The sequence below is a fragment of the Pholcus phalangioides genome, unplaced genomic scaffold (genome assembly GCF_987345545.1).
Source record: "Pholcus phalangioides strain wild (caught in Gottingen) unplaced genomic scaffold, Ppha-v1.0 ptg000019l_1, whole genome shotgun sequence".
NCBI classification, from domain to species: domain Eukaryota; kingdom Metazoa; phylum Arthropoda; class Arachnida; order Araneae; family Pholcidae; genus Pholcus; species Pholcus phalangioides.
In genome coordinates, this window is record NW_028301612.1 from 1,960,118 (window position 1) to 1,979,447 (window position 19,330).

The following is a 19,330-nucleotide window of genomic DNA, read 5'->3' on the forward strand; positions in this document are numbered from 1 at the left end:
GTGTTGGGTTGGGACAAGGTTACCATATTTATCGCCGATTCATCAAATAGAGAGCATCCCCATCGCTTGTAAGCGAAGGAGGTTAATGGCGAGCTGCAGGCTCTGATAGATTTCTGAAGTGAAAATTCGAATTGTTGCCAAAACTTACTAAAATTTCTTCCACGAACACAGATTTCAATGACATGCTGTAAACAAAAGACTAAATTTCCCCTAAACCAGATCACCAATATTGTAGGCTCATTTTCGAAAGATGGTGCGATGGACAAGTTATTGGTAAATTTGACCGATTGTAGCTTTTTTTTATTAGAAGGGTGTTTGCGGAATTGGCAATTGGAAAGTTTGGAAACAATTCGATTTCGAACTTCGCCAATCTTTCAGCGCTTATAGCTCGCCATTAACTCCAGATATTCTGATGGAAATTGTGACACCATATAGGGTTTTTTCTGCTCTTTCGAAAAATATGTGCTTATTTTGCGTATCGATCTTTCAGAAACTACACAAGTTCGTGTTTTTTCAGACTTGATGCATTTTTCTTCAATAATCCATATTCCATCATAACTCGAAAACGGTTCGAGATAGATTTTGTTTAAAAATTTTGCTGACGAATCGACTTTGAACTTCGTTCAGCGCTTATAGCTCGCCATTAAATCCAGATATTTCGGTGAATTTAGTATACTTAATCTTATAAGGTTACCACCTTATAAGATTTTTTCTGTTTCTTGTTAGCTTTCTTCTTTGCTTAGTTTGCTTGTAAGTCTTGGGGAAACCTCACACCTCACAAGTTTTTTTGGACTCGAAGCAGTTTTTTTCCATAATCGATTATCCACCATAATTCGAAAACAGTTCAAGATAAACAGGGTTGGTAGTGTGTTCCACTTGGCTTCGTCTATCATCCTCCCCCCCCCCCCCTCCGCCTTTAGTTTGGCAGATCAGATCCTGTTATGGAGCTCCTTCGCTGATATCTCTGGCGGGCACTAGGTCAGGATTTTGACGTGTTTCTCCGATAAAATAAACTCTATAATAAAAGGGAAAGATGGCTGAGTCCGGGATGAACGGTCAAATCCCGCAACTTTTGATATTACACTATCAAAAGTTACGGGATTTAACCGTTCATACCGGGCTCAGCCATCTTTCTCGTCCTAATGTGAGAACTATGATCACAACCATTCTTGGTAGGTAGGAAAGCCATAGGTGGATAAAGAGGGGGGAGGTTATAGGAGCGATCGCTCCCACCTCGCCCCCCCCCGTTAACTATGCCTACTTTCGGTGATCCTCTCCCCTTTCGGGAGACCGTATCCGCTTATTAGGAACGCAATACAGTCAACCCGCGGTTTCGCGCATAGACAGACAAAAAAAATTCAGTACAGTATTCCTAAGAAAGTATATTTCTTCTTCTCACACATTGTACACTGAAGAGCCAAAAAAACTGGTAACCTGTCTAATATCGTGTAGGGCCCCCGCGAGCCCGCAGAAGTGCCGCAACGCGACGTGGCAACGGACTCGACTAATGTCTGAAGTAGTGCTGGAGGTAATTGACACCATGAATCCTTCAGGACTGTCCATAAATCCGTAGGAGTAAGAGGGGGTGAGATCAGCACATTGCAAGGCATCCCATATATGTTCAATAATGTTCGTCTGGGGGTTTAGGTGGCCAGCGGAAGTGTCTAAAGTCAGAAGAGTGTTCCTGGAGCCACTTTGTAGCAATTCTGGACGTGTGGGGGTGTCGCATTGTCCTGCTGAAATTGTCCAAGTCCGTCGGAATGCACAATGGACATGAATGGGTGCAGGTGATCAGACAGGATGCTTACGTACCTGTCACCTGTCAGAGTCGTATCTAGACGTATCAGGGGTCCCATATCACGCCAACTGCACTCGCCCCATACCATCACAGAGCCTCCACCAGATTGAACAGTCCCCTGTTGACATGTAGGGTCCATGGATTCATGAGGTTGTCTCCATACCCGTGCACGTCCATCAGCTCGAAGCAATTGGAACTGAGACTCGTCAGACCAGGCAACGTGTTTCCAGCCCTCAACAGTCCAATGTCGGTGGTGTCGAGCCCAGGCGAGGCGTAAAGCTTTGTGTCGTGCAGTCATCAAGGGTACACGAGTGGGCCTTCGGCTCCGAAAGCCCATATCGATGATGTTTCGTTGAATGGTTCGCACGCTGACACTTGTTGATGGCCCAGCATTGAAATCTGCAGCAATTTGCGGAAGGGTTATTTTCACGTCTGTCACGTTTAATGATTCTTGTCAGTCGTCGTTGGTCCCGTTCTTGCATGATCTTTTTCCAGCCGCAGCGATGTCGTAGATTTAACTTTTTACCGGATTCCCGATATTCACGGTACACTCGTGAAATGGTCGTACGTGAAAATCCAAATTTCATCGCTACCTCGGAGATGCTATGTCCCATCTCTCGTGCGCCGACTATAACACCACGTTCAAACTCACTTAAATCTCGATAACCTGCCATTGTAGCAGCAGTAACCGATCTAACAACTATGCCAGACACTTGTTGTGTTATATAGGCGTTACCGACCGCAGCGCCGTTGTCTGATTGGTTCCATATCTTTTTATTTGCATACGCATGCCTGTACCAGTTTTTTTGGGTCTTCAGTTTACTATGAAGCGTATGGAAAATGGAGCACATTTAAAGATCACCTAAGTGACCCGTGGTTTGCAGTTCCATATCACTCAAGAGACCTGCGCCAAAGCTCCGAGCACTCACGTGGGGCCCCGACACATTCCCAGATTACTTAGGGGGTCATTAAAGCATAAGGGTGTCAACATAGTGCGCCCGTATTGCCGATTTTGGAAACCCGCGTCGTCTCCGATCGGTTAAAAAACCCCGAATTTCAACTCTTTTTAGCTTAAAATGCGGGTTTTTAACCAATCGGAGACGACGCGTTTCCAGAATCGGAAATGCTGACGCACTATGTTCTCACCCCTTACGTCAGCATCGATGGGGAGGAGTTTCGGATTTGCTGACTTTTTTGATGACGAGTGTGAAGGGGAGGTTTAAATGATGCTTACGTCATCAACCACCCTTTATAAAAATCTATCTATCTATCTTCTATCTATATATATATATATAAAATTGATTTTCTGTCTGTGTGTCTGTGTGTGTGTATGTTCTCTATACAAATCTACAATTTTAGATCGATCGTCGCCAAATTTTGCATATATACCAAATGGGACCCGACTTGAACGATAGGCTACTTTAAAATTTCGTCAGAGCAGGGCAAATGCCCCAAATGGGCAAAAAACTGTCGGGCAACAATGGTTTCTGGGCCTCAACAATCACTTTCCGAACGTTTACTTTGGTTACCATGGTTCCCTAGCAATGCGCAAATATTTTTTGAAACAGAAACAGGCAGATGAATAATTAGAACTTCAGGGGGGGGGGGGATCGAAATACTTGGCACCCCTTGAAAAGGAAAAAAATATATATTCATTTCTACGTTCCTTTAAATCTAGATTTGTTTGTTTCATGAGTCGCGCAGTGAGTCGCCATATTGGTTCAACTTGAACATGGTTTGTATGTCCCTCAAGAAAAAGAGAGGGAGATATCACGTGATCCAAAAAGCCTCATCAAAGAAAACCCGGGCAACGCCGGGTATTATAGCTAGTATAAAACATTCTTAATGGCACTTTAACTGAGTCTGCCACAAAACGAGAAGAACCTTTCCCTAGTTTGTGGGAAGATAAACCTGTATAGAGCCATTTTAGTAATCCCTAAATGTTCTGCGGATCCTTCAAGTCGTCTGAAAATTTCAGACGACTTGAAGGATCCAGGCTTCTTAAGTGCTCAAGAACTGTACCGCACTTCACTAAGGTAATCCCTAATTATGCCGCGAATCACTTAAGTAATCTGGGAATGTGCCGCGGGTAATTAGAGTGATGTAGAACTTCAATGCGGGCCGCCTAAGTGTTCTAAAACTGTGTCACATGTCACATAAGGGTGCCACAGACCACTTAAATGTTCTGGAACTGTGCTGCGGGTCAATCAAGTGATCTGTGAATGTACCATTAGTTACTTAAGCGATCTGTAAATGTGCCGCTTAGTTCATTTTTCACAAAATTAGGTTTGAGGTGGCGAGCCTCATCAGACTACCACGAGGGCCATATTTGGCTCGCGGGCCATGGGTTTAGCATATATGGCTTAGAGAGGGCATCTTCGACCCGTTGCTCGCGAGCACCATGGTGCTCCCTGAGGTGCTCAGAGTGCTCGATGCTCTTGTCAGATTTGGTGCTCGCGAACACTTGAGCAACTAAACATTAACTCCATGACTCCAATTAAACATCTTATACACAAATTGCATTCAAAGATTAAAATCATCCTGATTTCATGCATTTGTATGCCAACTATGCCGTAAGGGTGCTCTTCTTTCCATGGTGGGTACAGGAAGTGCTCGCGACTAGAAAAAGGTTGAAGAGTTGGCTTTGAGGGTAAGTTGCAATGAATATCTCAGATATTTTGAGTTCTTAGCCTTCAAACAGCATTGAAATTAACACAAATTGATTGTAATAAGATAAAGTATTTTCTTCCAAAAATTTAATTTTTTTACAAATATATTTTGCATCAAAAAAACTTTTGATCGTTGTAGGGGGTTCGTGCCCCCCCCCCCCCACGCGTACGTCTCTCTGATCCCGTCAGTATGCGTTAGGCGGTAGGGGACAGAGCTGACGAAATTTTACTGACGGGGGGGGGGGGGGAAATGACTTCAATCTTCTGACGTAATTCTTGAACGGCCCTTTGTTTAAGTGGCCCGTGAAAATTTTTCCCGGACCATGTGAGTTACCCACAGCACATTCGCAGATCACTCAAGTGACGCATAACGCAATTCCACAGCACTGCCGTCTGAAGGCACGGGCCCACCCAGGCACTGCAAGGTGGTCTGAAACGCAAAGGAGGTCTCACGAAAATGAGATCTGATTAAAAATTCCGAGATTTAACATGCTAATTGGTAGGCAGGCGTTTCCAGCCAGGTAGGGAGAGGTTCAGAAAAATCACTTCGCCTGGTGGCCCATGATTCTTTGAGACGACCCTGCTTAAGCGGACCGCAGCACATTTCTGTATCACTTCTTATGTGACCCACGCCGATTTTTCATCTCACTGAAGTGGCCCGCACTCTCCTAAAGGTTGATCACCCTTGATTTAAAACAAATAAAAGAATACCCTATATATTGTGTGTGTGTGTGGGGGGGGGGGTTAAATACCTTGATAAAAAGACAAAAACATTTTTCTATCAATGCATGAAATTCCCCAAAAAACACTCATTTAAATCAGAATTATTGTAATTTTGAACTTGGCACGAGGAAGCATAATTTTCGATGGAAAAACGTGGTCGCAACAACACAAATTATATCCATACATAATAAAAACGAAAATACTAATCTAACATCCAAACCAAAGCCGTATATCATGAAATAATTGCATCGATAGACGTCAAACAGGAGACAAGGATACTCGTATACCGAGAAAGTAAACAACGTTAACCGGGGTGGTTTGTTTTTTAAGGGGGGGGGGAAACACGGGCCCCATCACAGGTTTGTCGTTATTACTGGGTTTTTACCCCTTGTAACACATGCCTATAAGCCAAAAAATATTAGCAGTATTCCTTAGAAAGAGGGTAAGAAAAGGGGTTTCGTTCGTTTTTCATTGTACAACGAAGGGTAAAGAAACTAGTTTCTCTCGGACATTGGCAATGATCTTCTCTCTCAAGGAGATAAGTTCAGTGGCCTTCATGGTGGCAATCCCCCCGTGTATAAAAAAAAATAGCCACGCACACGTAAGTATAAAAATATACGTGAGAGACATTCCTGTTGTTGTTATCTTATGTCTGATGAGGTAGGTCTCTTTTTTGCCTCTCAAGAGAGTTCCAAATTTATATGCGGTTGAACTTCTAGAATCTTCGAGTCGTGTTTTTTTGGTTTTTTTTTGACAGAAAATAAATTTTTTGTTTGGTTATGCATGTGCGGTTCTGATGATCGCAACATGTGAATCTTGACTGACTTATTACTCCTGTTTTTAAAGCTGGCGATAAAAATTCTCTGCTGAATTATAGGCCTATCTCAATTGTACCGGTTTTTTCTAAACTTATTGAAAAAATTCTTTCAATTAGAATACATAATTTTATGTATTCTGTGAATTTTTTTGCTAAAAACCAATTTGGTTTTATAAAAGGACGAGGTGCTGAAAATGCCCTTTTGGCCTTTTCGAAATTTATTTGTAATGGCATTGACAAGAACAAATTTACTGTTTCAATATTTTTAGATATTTAAAAGGCTTTTGACAATGTGAACCATTATATTCTCATTCAAAAACTCAATTTAGCTGGTATTCGGGGGCTTATTTTAAATTGGTTCACTTCATATTTATATAACTGAGAACAAAGAGTCAAAATACAGGATAATTTGAGTAATTATGTCCATATAAATAGAGGAGTCCCACAAGGATCTATATTGGGTCCTTTGCTTTTTCTGATTTTCATTAATGATCTTTGTAATTTAGAATTTGATGGTTCCATGATCACTTATGCCGATGATTCTGTTTTAATGTATTCATGTGATGATCTTGACAACCTTAAGAATCATATTAACCACGATCTAATATTAATTCAAAAATGGTTCCATGCTAATGATTTAAAATTAAATTTACAGAAGACAAAATACGTTAATTTCAATCTTATGCAATCTGATTTACATCTTAATTTTAAATTTCACACCCTCGCTTGTGATTTTCAACGTCATTGTCATTGCGATGCAATTCAAGAAATAAATAGTATTAAATACTTGTGTTTAAATGAAGACAGCAATATAAAATGGAAATCTCATGTTCTACGTAAAAAACTTCGTTTTGTTTTATATAATTTTTATTATATAAGTAAGAAAGTTTCCGCTAATTTCTTAAAAGACCTTTACTATGCTTGGTTTTATTCACTTATAAGTAAATTATGGCACAATTATATGGGGTGGTGATTATAAAACTAATTTATTGCCCTTATTTTCAGTACAAAAAAAGAGTTTTCAAAATTTTGAATCGGGGTCAGCCTCATTCTTTTACAATTTTTAGAAATCTTAATCTACTTCCTTTACGCCATAATGCTCTTTTTTGTATTATTCTTTTCTTAAACCGTAATAAAGGCTTATGCAGTTTAAAAGATAATTTTTCCGAGCGAAGGCCTCGTGTGATTTACCGTATTCCTACGTTTAGGAAAGACATTTTTCGTAAACATTTTTATTATTTAGCTCCGAAATTATATAATTCACTACCATTAGAAATACGAAATATACCCACACATGCGGCATTTAAAAAATCATTATTCAAATTATTAATTTCAATAGACGATGTAGACTCTTATTTTGACCTTTAGGAGGAGCAATAAAATTTATTCACTTTAGCATTGCCACTTTAATTATGTATATTAATTCAATTAAAAAAAATTGTTCTTGTCTGTGTTATTTGTCTATGTATGTGCAAGTTTAATTTTTTTCATATATTTTTCATCTAATGTTTTGTTTTATTTTACATTTCTCGCCATGCATTAAGAACTTTGTCTTTTTTTTGTGTTCTGTATGTTTTTTTCGTTTTTGATTTTTTTTTTTATCTTTACGTATTTTTTTTTATTTGACAGTGATAATTTTGTCTCTTTTATGATGTATATCTGTCTATTTTTTTATTTTTAATGTTTCTGTTCATGTCGTATGTTTTATATATTTTATTCATTAATTATCATGTAAATTTTCAATCATCCGTACAGGCATCACAGCCTCTGGATGATAAATATGTTTTTTTTTTAAACTAATCTAAATCTCTATATGTTGGAAATGAATAAATTTGATTTGAAATGAAATGAATAAATTTGATTTGATTTTAAATTTGATGAAGGTGGTACAGAAAATAGCCGCTGAGGTGTCTGAGATACATGGTAAACAAATTTAATGAATCTGAAATCAAAAGGACTGGACTTTAAAAAATTCATTAAAAATGAAACAAATTGTCATTTAGCATGCGGTTTGGTACAAAAATTCATATTATAAGCTTGGATTTCATTTGCTAAAACAGTTCGGCGTTCGAAATTTCACCGATAGGTGTCTTATGGTTTTTCTTACATCTTATTTTATTCCAATGTCGTTTTCATCTCTATCTCCATGCGAGACTGCGGTAAGGCTGAAGCATTTGAGAAGAATCTATTCAATGATATCCAATCAAGCAAAAACTCAACTTACAATTATTCCTATAAAGTGCCCCCCCCCCCCGAATCTTAACCTTTTTTTGTCAAAACAATTCCGAATTAAGGGCAAAGCTGGTTAAAAAGAGTTACTCTTCAACCAGCTTCCATTAAGGGCAGGAATTTTCTTGCAAGCCGCACACTCTCCAATGTGCAGGACTAGTGGGGAAGGGGGTTTGGATCTGGGACTGTGTGGCGGACCACTTAAGTGATGTGCAACTGTATCGCAAGTCTCTAGTAACCTGGAACTCCGCCACAAGTTAAGTTTAGCTCTGTAAAGCAGTTGCTTTCTGAAAATGTGACAAAATGTTTTTGGAAAAGCAGACTTTTCCACGGAAGACATCAGTGTAAGGGTTGAATTTCCGAATGATAAAAATGCAAGACTTACAAAACTGTATGCAAGCTGTGTGCATTCTATGATCGCAAGGCTACCCAGGGCCGGAATTAATCGGAGAGAGAGGCAAAATCTTAGTTTCAGTAATCTGAGGTGATCTCGGTCCCGTTCTCCTTGAATTATCGAGACTTCTGTAGTTGCACACACTAATATTCAACAATTCGGGGGGGGGTGAGGAAATAAATGCCACTGAATGCAAAATTTAATAGCAAACATTACTCTTTACTAGGCTATACGTATATCAGAAAAAAAAATAGAAAGCAAATAGCAATCTGTTTACTACACTATAGGTATTTCTTTTCCGACTGGTAGCTCCTTGAACATGTGATAATCTTCGAGATGTTGGGGCATTTTCTCGAAGTCGTGGACCACCAGTGACTGTTGTTGTTGTTGCTGCTGTTGTTGTTGCTGCTGTTGTTGTCCGTTTGCTGCTTGAAGGATGAGAGCGATCTCTTGCGGCTTGATGGCGGATTCGTCCACTGCTGTACAAGGTCTGCACATGCATTCGACCGGGGCCCTCGTCACTATTTTGCGGAATCTAGGTGTCGCTTTTGGGCAGAATATTCCGATACTTGCCTCGCGTTCACCCATTTCTTGGCAGCACATGCAGGACCTCTCCACTTGCCAAAACTTCGAACCCGAAACCTGTCAAAAATGATGAAAAAATAGACATCTTTATATAATACCGGTTAAACTAATAATTGGATGGAAAATTTTCTGTTGGGAAACATATGGCAAGATATATCTCACGATAACTACTATATTGTCTATAGCAGGGGGCTTTCAATCTGTGATACGAGCCTCTCTGGAGAATCACCAAAGTTTCTTGAAGGGAGGCTCGAGAATGTCTAAATTCTTAGAGCTACCCAGGGATGAGCCTTCTATTAAATATGCATTACCCTGGATAGAAATGAAGGGTATGAAGAGCACGTGTTCGGGAAGCTTAGAGAAGCCGCTAAAGTGAAATAGAAACAATTTGAAACCCCTTGGTATAGAAGCTTGTACCACCTCAGTACTCAGGGTCTCTCTGATTTTTATGTTTTTACCTTTATTTTCAACTGTGAAACTGTGCCTAAAACTGTTTCTGCTGAGAAAGTAGTATGACTAAGTTACTACCAACATCTAGAACTAATATAATGAGGTCTCTATGAGCATTTCATTCAGAAAGGTGGAATTTTTTTAAAGCGCTGTCTAGTGTCTCCTACAGAAATGAGGAGGAGGGTACCATGCGTTTTGGAATAAATGTTGTGTCCCAAAACTCTACCGCCAAAATGATAGTGCACGCCAAGGCAAACAATTTTCCCAATGGAGCCCGGGGTCACAACCGAATAATTTCGGAAATACATGCAGGTGTGGATCCAGGGTGATGTGTCGGGAGGGGCGAATCGTGTACGTTCGTTCAATCATCCCGTATTTTGAGGGACAGATAAGCTGTCCCATATTATTCGGTTCTTGGGTGGGTCGATCGTCCCCATCGCCGCTCCCTGGATCTGTGCCTAAACGAAGGCAGGCATCTTCAGCTGTGAACGAAGCCGTGATAAATATCTTCATCTGTGAACGGAGCGGAGGCAGGCATTTTAAGCTGCAAATAAAGCCAAAGCAGCTATCTTCAGCTGCAAATGAAGCCAAGGCATGTATCTTCAGCTGCGGAAGAAGACGAGGCAGGCGGATCCAGAGCGATGTGTCAGAGAAGCAACCTATTGTGCAGGAGCATTAGATCATCCTATATTTTACGAGACAAAACAAATTTACCACCAGTTATTTGGCTCTTGGGATCGGGGATCCCCCGCTCTTGAATACATGCATTGCCCGTCAAAATAAGGGGTTTCAGAAATATTTAAAACATTACAAACTCCCTTCCAATTACGAAAAAAAGAAACATATATCGTCCCTTTCTCTCTCTCTCTCTCTCTCTCTCTCTCGCGCGCGCGCTCTCTCTCTCTCTGACGATATTATACGTAGATTTGTTGATTTGTTATTAATTTTGAAAATGCGTCCAGAACTTCTCGTCTACCATGTATATTACGTATATCAGTTTTCGATGGATAGGCAGCGTCAGATTTCTACGGATTCCGAATCACCGAGACAAGCATTATAATATATAATGTGGGGGGAGGGGAAGATAATCTCTCTCTCTCTCTCTGACTGTAACGTCATATTCTAATTACTTTAACATACATCTCTGTGAAATAATAATAAACACCTCACCTGAACGTACGACGAGCAGCTTCCTTGACAAGCGAATGACGGTATGGGTTTCGGTATGCAACCAGGTTGTTGTAGCACGTGTATGACGGGTCGCAAGTGACACTCTTCGACTCGGGCAACAGCTTGCGCTAACGATATGATCAGGACGAAGGCACTAACGTATAATGGAACGGTCTTTACGTCACTGAAATAACATCTAGATCCCATGGTTCCTCTGTTCTTTGTTCTCTGTCTTTTCCCCGATGGAAACTCTGATAGAAAGACAAGGCTAAATAAATAAATGCATCAGTGTTCCGTACCTTAAAAAAAGTCGGTACATAATGCTTAGGGCTTTCAATTTTTATGACGTCATACTTATGAAATCACATTGTGGCCATTTTTCACCGAAAATTTCAATCGGTAGGCATTTTCTTCAAACATGTAGTTATGCACTTGCAATAAATTCTTGTCTTTTTTTTTCGGAAAAGAACGTTTACGTGCCAGTGGTCACTTTTTTGTTCTTGGAGGATCATTTTGCTATGTTTCAATGGATGGCATGCCAAACACTTGCGAAAGATGTTATTCATTCGAACACTTTAAACTTCACGTTTTTATGCATTTTTATTACGCCTAAACACGGGGCTTTTCGTCAGTAGGGGTACACTTGGTTTTGCCACCGCTCCCTGTCACTGAAAAATTCCGAAGCTCTATAACAGCGGTTCCCAACCGGTGCTCCGCTGCCGCTCGAGGAAAATATTAGAAAACTAAATTTGAAAAAAAAAATTATAAATGTTTTTGAATAATAAAAGTAAATTAGTAACTTTGATGGAGAAATAAAAAATATGGCTCCACCATAGACATTATGTACTAGATAGGGCTTCGCGAGCCAAAAAAGGTTGAGAACCGCTTCTCTATAACAAGGTTTTCGCATTATGTTTTATAAAAATTCCGCAATACGTGAAAATATGTGAAAATATGATTCAAAAAATCACCATCGCAATAAAAAGAAGTAGAATATGTTTGTAAAATGCACATTTTATATTTCTTAGTGCATATTGATTTACAAAAAAATATCCCTACCTATGAACAAATTGCATATGCAAATAATTTCCCAGTATTTTTTATTTAGGTATTTTTAATTTCTACTTTGTTGTAGCTGATTAGCAACGAAACACCAATAACGAAAAACTTTCGATACCGTTTCTAAAAAATAAAAATGAACCCTTTCGACATATCTCTAGAAATAGCCTTACAATAAAATGGTCGATATTTGGAAAATATAGTATTACAAACATCTCTATTAATTCGCTAAATCCCACCTGCGGGGGAAAAAAACCGATGTTATGCAAATATTATGAGCAATATTCATTTGGTAAAGTATATAAATATATATGTAAAAAAAGGTAATTGAGCTTAAATAAACCTTAAAAAATATGCACTTATTCTGAAAATTCTTTGATTTTATGCATTTATGTGCATTAATGCTAAAAAAAGGACAAAAATTGCAATTGCTTATGTGCATTTAACAGCGTTCTGTGAAAAAAGTGGTCAGAATGAGAGAAAACGTATGTGGTGGGCAGAATTGTTTCTTTGACTTCAGTATTTTTATTCAGTTTTGACATCATGGTTGTTGCCCTCTGTTGTTAGTGACGTCATATGTCCAGCTTGGCCCCACTTTGAATATTATTCAAATGTTTTAAAGTAATAAAAAAATTGAAAAATATTTGAATTAACTATTGAAATTGACAGTCAAAAATCTCCAGTGGTTCCTTACGACTGGAGCTCGTATTATATGCAAATGCATATGTGCATTTTTGACTGTCAATTACAATAGTAAATTCGAATATTATTCAAATTTTTTATTATTTCAAAGCATTTGAATAATACAAGATTCATCGAAAGACTGGTTATTTGTGGAGATGATGATCACAAGGAAGTACCTATCAACAATATGTTACCTTTCAACTTATATATACGCTCCAAGGGGCGCGGTAGCCCAGGTCGATAGGAAACTCGCCTAAAGTACCAAAGGATGTTTAGAGATGTCGCGAGTTCGATACCCGGTTCGTCCTTGTCAGAAAACTTTCCTGACACAGGGGTACAACAGAAACGGCGACGTGACCGCAGAAAAAATTGCTACCGCAGGGAGTCCCCCATCGAGGGGTTAGCGCACCAACCTCTCGACGAGTATAAAAAACAAGCCTGCCGTTCGGAATCGGCAATAAATTGTAGGTCCCGATCAAATTAGCCCTCGTGACCAGAAAATGACCATGGTGCGACAAAAATGATCAAATGATATACGCTCCAAGGTTAAATATTCTATCTTCGTCCGGCAAACGAGAAACCGGGGTTCCAGATGAATTCTCTTCCTTGTAATCATCAGTAAATAACCAGTCTTTCGATGAATCTTGTATTAACAAGGGGAGAGGACATTTGAATAATACTCGAAGGGGCCAAGCTAGAGCAACAACTATGACGTGAAAACTACTGAAGTGAAGGAAACAACTCTGACCCACCACAAACGCTCTCTCATTCTAACCACGTTTTACACAGAACGCTATTTGTTTTTCCACCTTGATAACAGTACCCGAGAGCACCGAAACATGTCGGTGTTTTGTAAATTGGTATTTGTCCACATCACGTGGTCAATATTCTTCTATTGAAAATACGGATTAAAATTGATTTTTATGAATTTTTAAAAGAGAAGTTAAATTGTGCTTTAAGGGTATATCCAACAGCTTCAGCGTACGTTATAAAGTGAACGGCAAATCTGTGTGCAAATAACATCCGTCCGGCGATAGAATCATCTTAAAACATTGGCGTGACTTGGAGAAGGGGGAACCCTTGTTACGTTCACGCTCAACCCATGGCCCGTGAGCCAAATGTGACCCTCGGCGTCATCTGATGTGGCCCGTGACAAATATACTTACTTACTTACTCAATTCCACGACTAATACAACTACTACTTACTCAACAGTACATGCACCCCGTGGACAAACCCCCCCCCCTCCCTGTGGAATTTCTAACGAATCTGCTCTAACATGCCGGAATGTGTGCCTGCCCCCAATCATTGTTTTGTTGGTGATTGTAGGTTCGACCCAGGTACTCTGTTTGTATCTCTTTTTTGATAGTATTATATAATGAAACCTGTGCGAAACGGAACGTCTCTCAAGAGATAATATTCCAATTTAGACAAGTTTCCATTTTATAAAACTGCACGCATACATAAAAGCATTAATCACAATGAAGGGACTATTTTTTTTATTCCGTCGGAGACAGTGTCGGTCTTGAATATGGTACTTCGGCTAACGAACACCTCGAATAACGAACGTGATTCAAGAACGAATTATCTTTAACCGAAGTCTCACTGCATTTCCAACGTGTGAGTGTCATCTATCTTTCACAAAAGAGAACTGAAAGAAAGGGGAAAAAAATTTGCGCCGCCGGTGTTGAGAGCATCTTTTCTCCGTCTATTCCCGCAGCTTTAGGGGTTAATAATGGTGCAAAGAGTTATTTAAAACGAAAAGGATGCAACGTGCTTTGGGAGGACTACATTGGGAGTAAAAGTTTAATAATGTAGGGATAATGGGAGGAGTCCAGTGTGTGTGTGGTTGTTGCTTTTTTTTATTTAAATATTTCTTTCACAACTGAATGGCAACAATCCAGCTGCTGTCATTAACCACAAGAAGGGGAAAAATCCCTGATATATTAGAGAAAAATAAAGACTAAAATAAGTTTTCCTTCCCAAAAAGTAAGTTTTTTGTTATTTTTGTTTGAATAATTTTCAGTTATTAAATTTCTCTGCATTAGTGAAGATATTGCTGATTTACACAGGGTTATTTTAGAAAATTTCCCTGCCATAATTTACTACATTTTACTGACGGACCGTCGTTTCTAGAGGCATATTTCCAATTAGAAAAAGTATTCGAATTGCGTGTAGAGCGGAGATACGTTATTTATGTTGTAAGGGTTTGTGTAGTTATTAAAATAAAAAAATAAAATTAATTAATTAAAATTAATTATAATAAAAAAAATTTTCATATACGGATACCATGTGCCCAAAAAACCAGTTAGAAAGATGTTGCCCTGTCTCGCCTGAGGCCAACAAAGAAAATTCCACATTTCCAAGTGCAATATTCGCCGAGATATTTGAATTTTTAAAAAAATCGAAGAAAATTTAGGAAAGAACAGCATAGACCAGTGTTTCTCAAAGTGTGCGTCGTGTCTCCTAGAGCCATCGCCAAACTTTGTTGGTGGCGTCGCTGCGAGCTGGAGCTACTGATTTGTGTGCCTGTTGTTGCTTCGAAGTAGTTCTTTTAAAGAAAAAAATATCTATATATCTAACATCGTAGAAAATATATCTACTAAACTATTTTGGGGAGCCGCGGGGGGGAAAAAAGTTCCATAACCACTTTCATAAACTAACGTACAATGCTTCTTCCCCCGTTTTTCCCAATTTTTCTCCGCTTTTGGAATTTAAATATCTCAGCGATTATTAATAATATAATATTACTATCTCGTTATATAATTAAAATATCTCAGCATTTAAAAACGGGATATTTTTCTCTTCTTTTTTCTTGTCACGGGAGGACAGAGCAGCAATTTTCTAATTGGGTTTTTGAGCACACGGAGACGGAATAACAAGTTTATTTTTATATTTTAACAACTACACAACCCCTTACAACATAAATGACGTATCTGAGTTTTACACGTTATTTAGATAATTTTTCTAATTGGAAATATGCCTCTAGTATCAATGGTTCACCTGTAAAATGCGGCAAGAGCAATTACGGAATCACCCCCGTGTACTTTAAACTTTTCATAATTGCTAGTTATATTTTCTTGCGACAAATATGTGATGTTAAGGTTTTCAAAAATACTGTATAAACTTTCATCCTGTGGGGATCAATGGGACAAGCAAAGTGCGGTCCGATGATGTAGTAGTAATTTTGCGAAGGTGTTTCAAAATTTTTAGCTTTCCAAAAAGTTTTTATAATGGATGTGTGATATGCCTGCCCCCACAACTCGGATATTGTTAATTGTATACTTATTGAATTGATGCGTTTAATCATCAATTAATGGATATGTTTAATTGTATGCTGTACTGAAATAACGGTTACATAGAAAATAATGCAGATGAAGCACAAAATAGTTTTGCCAGTGTAATATCAAACTAAAAGAAAATCAAAATTTGAAATACCGCCCAAATAAGCATTAATTGTAAACCAGTTGGAAAAGTTACATTCATTATGTTCCAATATGTGCTTGTGTGACCAAAGACAATAATATATCATAGTGCGTATCCAGTATTTTATGGGTTTATTTTGCTTTTCCTACTAGACCGCTTGGATCTGATGGGACAAAAGAGGTGATATTTAAAATTCATCATCACTAGTGTATGTTTATGAAAAAAAAATCAAATTTTCTTATTTCACTTTGACAAAAATCAAACTGAAATTTTCTCATTTGCTCCCACTTTCCCTTACATTCCCGATGCAGAATACGAATAACAATAGGAACATATTATTTAGATTTTTACTGTTAGTTTGACCATACGAATGCATAACTTACCCTAAAGTGAAAGTTCGTTTGTCCGTACGGATGTGACGTACAGGAAAGCTCTGCCTAACGGTAGCCCGGACCGAGGCTAATCAACAAATCGACTGACGATCCTGGACTTACTCCGGGAAAACAAACAAAAACCAAAAAACAATCTCGGAATATTGTTTTTTCTCTCTTTACTTCTTTATTGTTTCATTCCATCAGGAAATGCCCAATAGGAAATATTCAACGCCCATGTTTAGAGTCGGCTATCGCTCTAACGTTTACATGATGAACCACCCACTAGGTGGAGCTGAGAACGCCGTGTTACACATTCAGTCTTGGTATTGCACATGTAAGATTTTTTTTCTATCCATCATTGCTCAGCAGGGTGCTATTGGTTTTCTGTGTTTCTCCGCTGCAAAAAAAGAATTGATTAGAAACGGTGGTTGTAACAGGCGCTGTAATAGTGGTCTCTGACGTAGAGGTGTCGGGGGTGGATATTTATTTTAATGTTAGGAATTGTTATACGGTCTACATTATATAATACTGAACAGGGGACTCTTGAAGAAAGTTATCTTGATATCCTATCGCGGTAGAACTTTCAGCACTTGCGCTGTCAGCAATCATTTGAACGTTCCGTATGTAAATCACTGCCTTTCCTTCATATTAGTGATTCTTAATCTTTTGCCATCCACGCCTCTCTTGCCCCACTTAACGTGTATCCACAGCTCCCCAGAATAGTCTAACAAAGAACTACCTTGAAGCACAAAAAAGGTACACATTAATATCACCAGCTTACAACGACGCTACTGACAGACGCCCTAAACAGCCGCGACGCCCACTTCGAGAACCACTGCTCTATATCGATGACAGATATAAATTCAAGATAGAGGCAGAGATGAGTTTTTCCTTCCTTAAAAAAATTAACATCTCAAATAATAAATATCTTCACAACATCCAGTCTTCCATATATCTTGTATTAACAAGTGGAGAGCGACGTTCATGTCAGATATAAATTCCCAAAATGCATGTATGCAGTATTTAAGGCTGGTCTCGGTCAGTTGTTAATAGAAATTAAAAAAATATTCTCGAGCTGATTCGATCAATAAAATTTTCCATTAAACGTTTGCAAATTAATTTGATTTTTTATACACATAAAACTGCTTCACCAAACCGGGCCATATTGAAATTTACTGTCATTAATGAGATGGGTTGGAAATGAAGGTGCTGTCTATTGATGGTCGCCTCAAGTCGTTAAAGAAAATATCTCGTCTACATCCTCCCTCGGGTTTGAACCTGGGTCCGTGACAGCAATCTTCACGGTGGTAGACGAGCATCTCACCACCACGCCACTCGGCACTCGGGATTTTACATAAAATTGGTTATAGCTCAAATTACGGTAGTATACATAATATTTTATGTTGCCCGTTTTTTAGAAACATGGTCTTCTGCTTATGCTAACTGAAAATTTATGAACTGATGTTACTCTAATTCCCAGACAACATGAGGATCCATTAACTTGATAAGAACAGGACCTTCAAAAGTGGAAGAGGTTACCTGTCAACCTTTAATGAAAAAAAGGACGTTAAAAAAAGTAATAAGGATAGTAAAAAAAGGAAATTAATTCCACGTTTGCGTAAAAAACATTGACACAGCTATAATCATTTTTTACGAACTTCAATAATGGATGAATGTGTGTGTGTGGGGTGCAATTGACGTCTCCTCCATTGCAAGGTCTAATGTAGAGAGTTATAAAAGAATATGTAGGGTATTCATTGAGCTTTCCGCTTTTAATAAATATAAACACAAAGGCCACAGCAGACAAATGCCCAACCAAGTGACTGAAAAAATATGTCCATAAAAATGAAGCCAGTGTTTGATAAAGAGGGCGATATCCAAAGCACGGGTGTATCATGGGGTGGTAAAGTCCTTAACGGTGTTTTAGTGGAAGATGTGGACGTCCCCTAAAACTTCTTAACACACTAAGCGGCTATAGCGAGATATCTCACCTCCATAAAATCCCCTTATTTTAGCATTGACAAACTCAAATATTTTTTTTAAGTTATTTCTCAACGGGAAACCTTTCCCTACATTCCTTAGTTTACGCCAGCTAAAAATCAGGAAAAAGCCTATTCATTGTAAGAAAAAATTAGCGTGTTGAAGGGTGGGGGGGTTAGTGATTTCTAATTGACGTTTAAAGGCAGTGCCGTCTTAACGCATGGGCCCACTCGGGCACGGCTCGGGGGCCTCAGGAAGAGAGGAGCCTCACAAAAAGGAGATCTGGCTGAAATTTTCTTGAATTTACAAGGTAGGGCCATTTGGACCGCTTAGCCCGGGGACCCATGAAGCTCTTTAAGGCGGCCCTGCTTAAAGGGTAAAAAATGTTCTCACAAAGCACTAGGACCAGATGATATCTATCGTAGGGTGCCTTGGGGAATGTGCTAATGAACTGTGGGGGCCAATTGCATAGGTTTACAGGAATAGTGTAGCTGAGGGTATCGTCCCAGGGGATTGAAAGCTTATTAATGTGTTTCCGACATTCGAAAAGGGTAGTAAAGAAACCGGGTCCAATTATCATCCAAGTGAGTTTTGACGAACTTTCTCTCGAAGAGTTTAGAAATTCCCACCAGAAGGCAACTGGTGAAGTAGACGGATCATGTATTGGCGGAAAATCAGCATAAGTTCAGGAAGGGGAAAGTCGTGTGTAATCAATCTTCTTTCCTTTTATGATCATATGACTAGAGCACAACGTCGACGTTTTCTCCTTGCCCAAAGCCTATCTTGATGTCCAAAAGGCATTTGATCGGGTTCAACGTGATAAAGTCTAGAAGCGTTTATATGAGATTAGTATTGGGGGCAACTTATTTGAATTGGATATAATCGTGGTTGTGTGATAGATCACATCGGGTTATGATGAAACGGAATAGTGGTGGAAATATTTTTGATCAGACAGTTGTCACAAGTGTAGTCCC

At 38.9% G+C, this 19,330-nt stretch overlaps 1 protein-coding gene across 1 annotated transcript; it reads right to left on the bottom strand.

Moving 5' to 3' along the window:
• Window positions 1-8,828: 8,828 nt before the first annotated feature.
• Window positions 8,829-16,578, bottom strand: LOC149071108 (bursicon-like). Its single transcript, XM_089248183.1, has 3 exons — window positions 16,386-16,578; window positions 10,836-11,086; window positions 8,829-9,272 (listed from the first exon to the last, which is right to left on the bottom strand). Exons 2-3 carry the CDS (start codon window positions 11,040-11,042, stop codon window positions 8,907-8,909), a joined length of 573 nt encoding a protein of 190 aa, XP_089104309.1. The 5' UTR covers window positions 11,043-11,086; window positions 16,386-16,578; the 3' UTR covers window positions 8,829-8,906.
• Between the last annotated feature and the right edge of the window lie 2,752 nt (window positions 16,579-19,330).

Excerpts from the sequence above, each read along its gene's own strand:
- LOC149071108 (XM_089248183.1), bottom strand. The coding sequence starts at position 11,042 with ATGGGATCTAGATGTTATTTCAGTGACGTAAAGACCGTTCCATTATAC. Across the intron at positions 9,273-10,835 it reads GCTGCTCGTCGTACGTTCAG|GTTTCGGGTTCGAAGTTTTG; the intron begins GTGAGGTGTTTA and ends CATTTTTGACAG.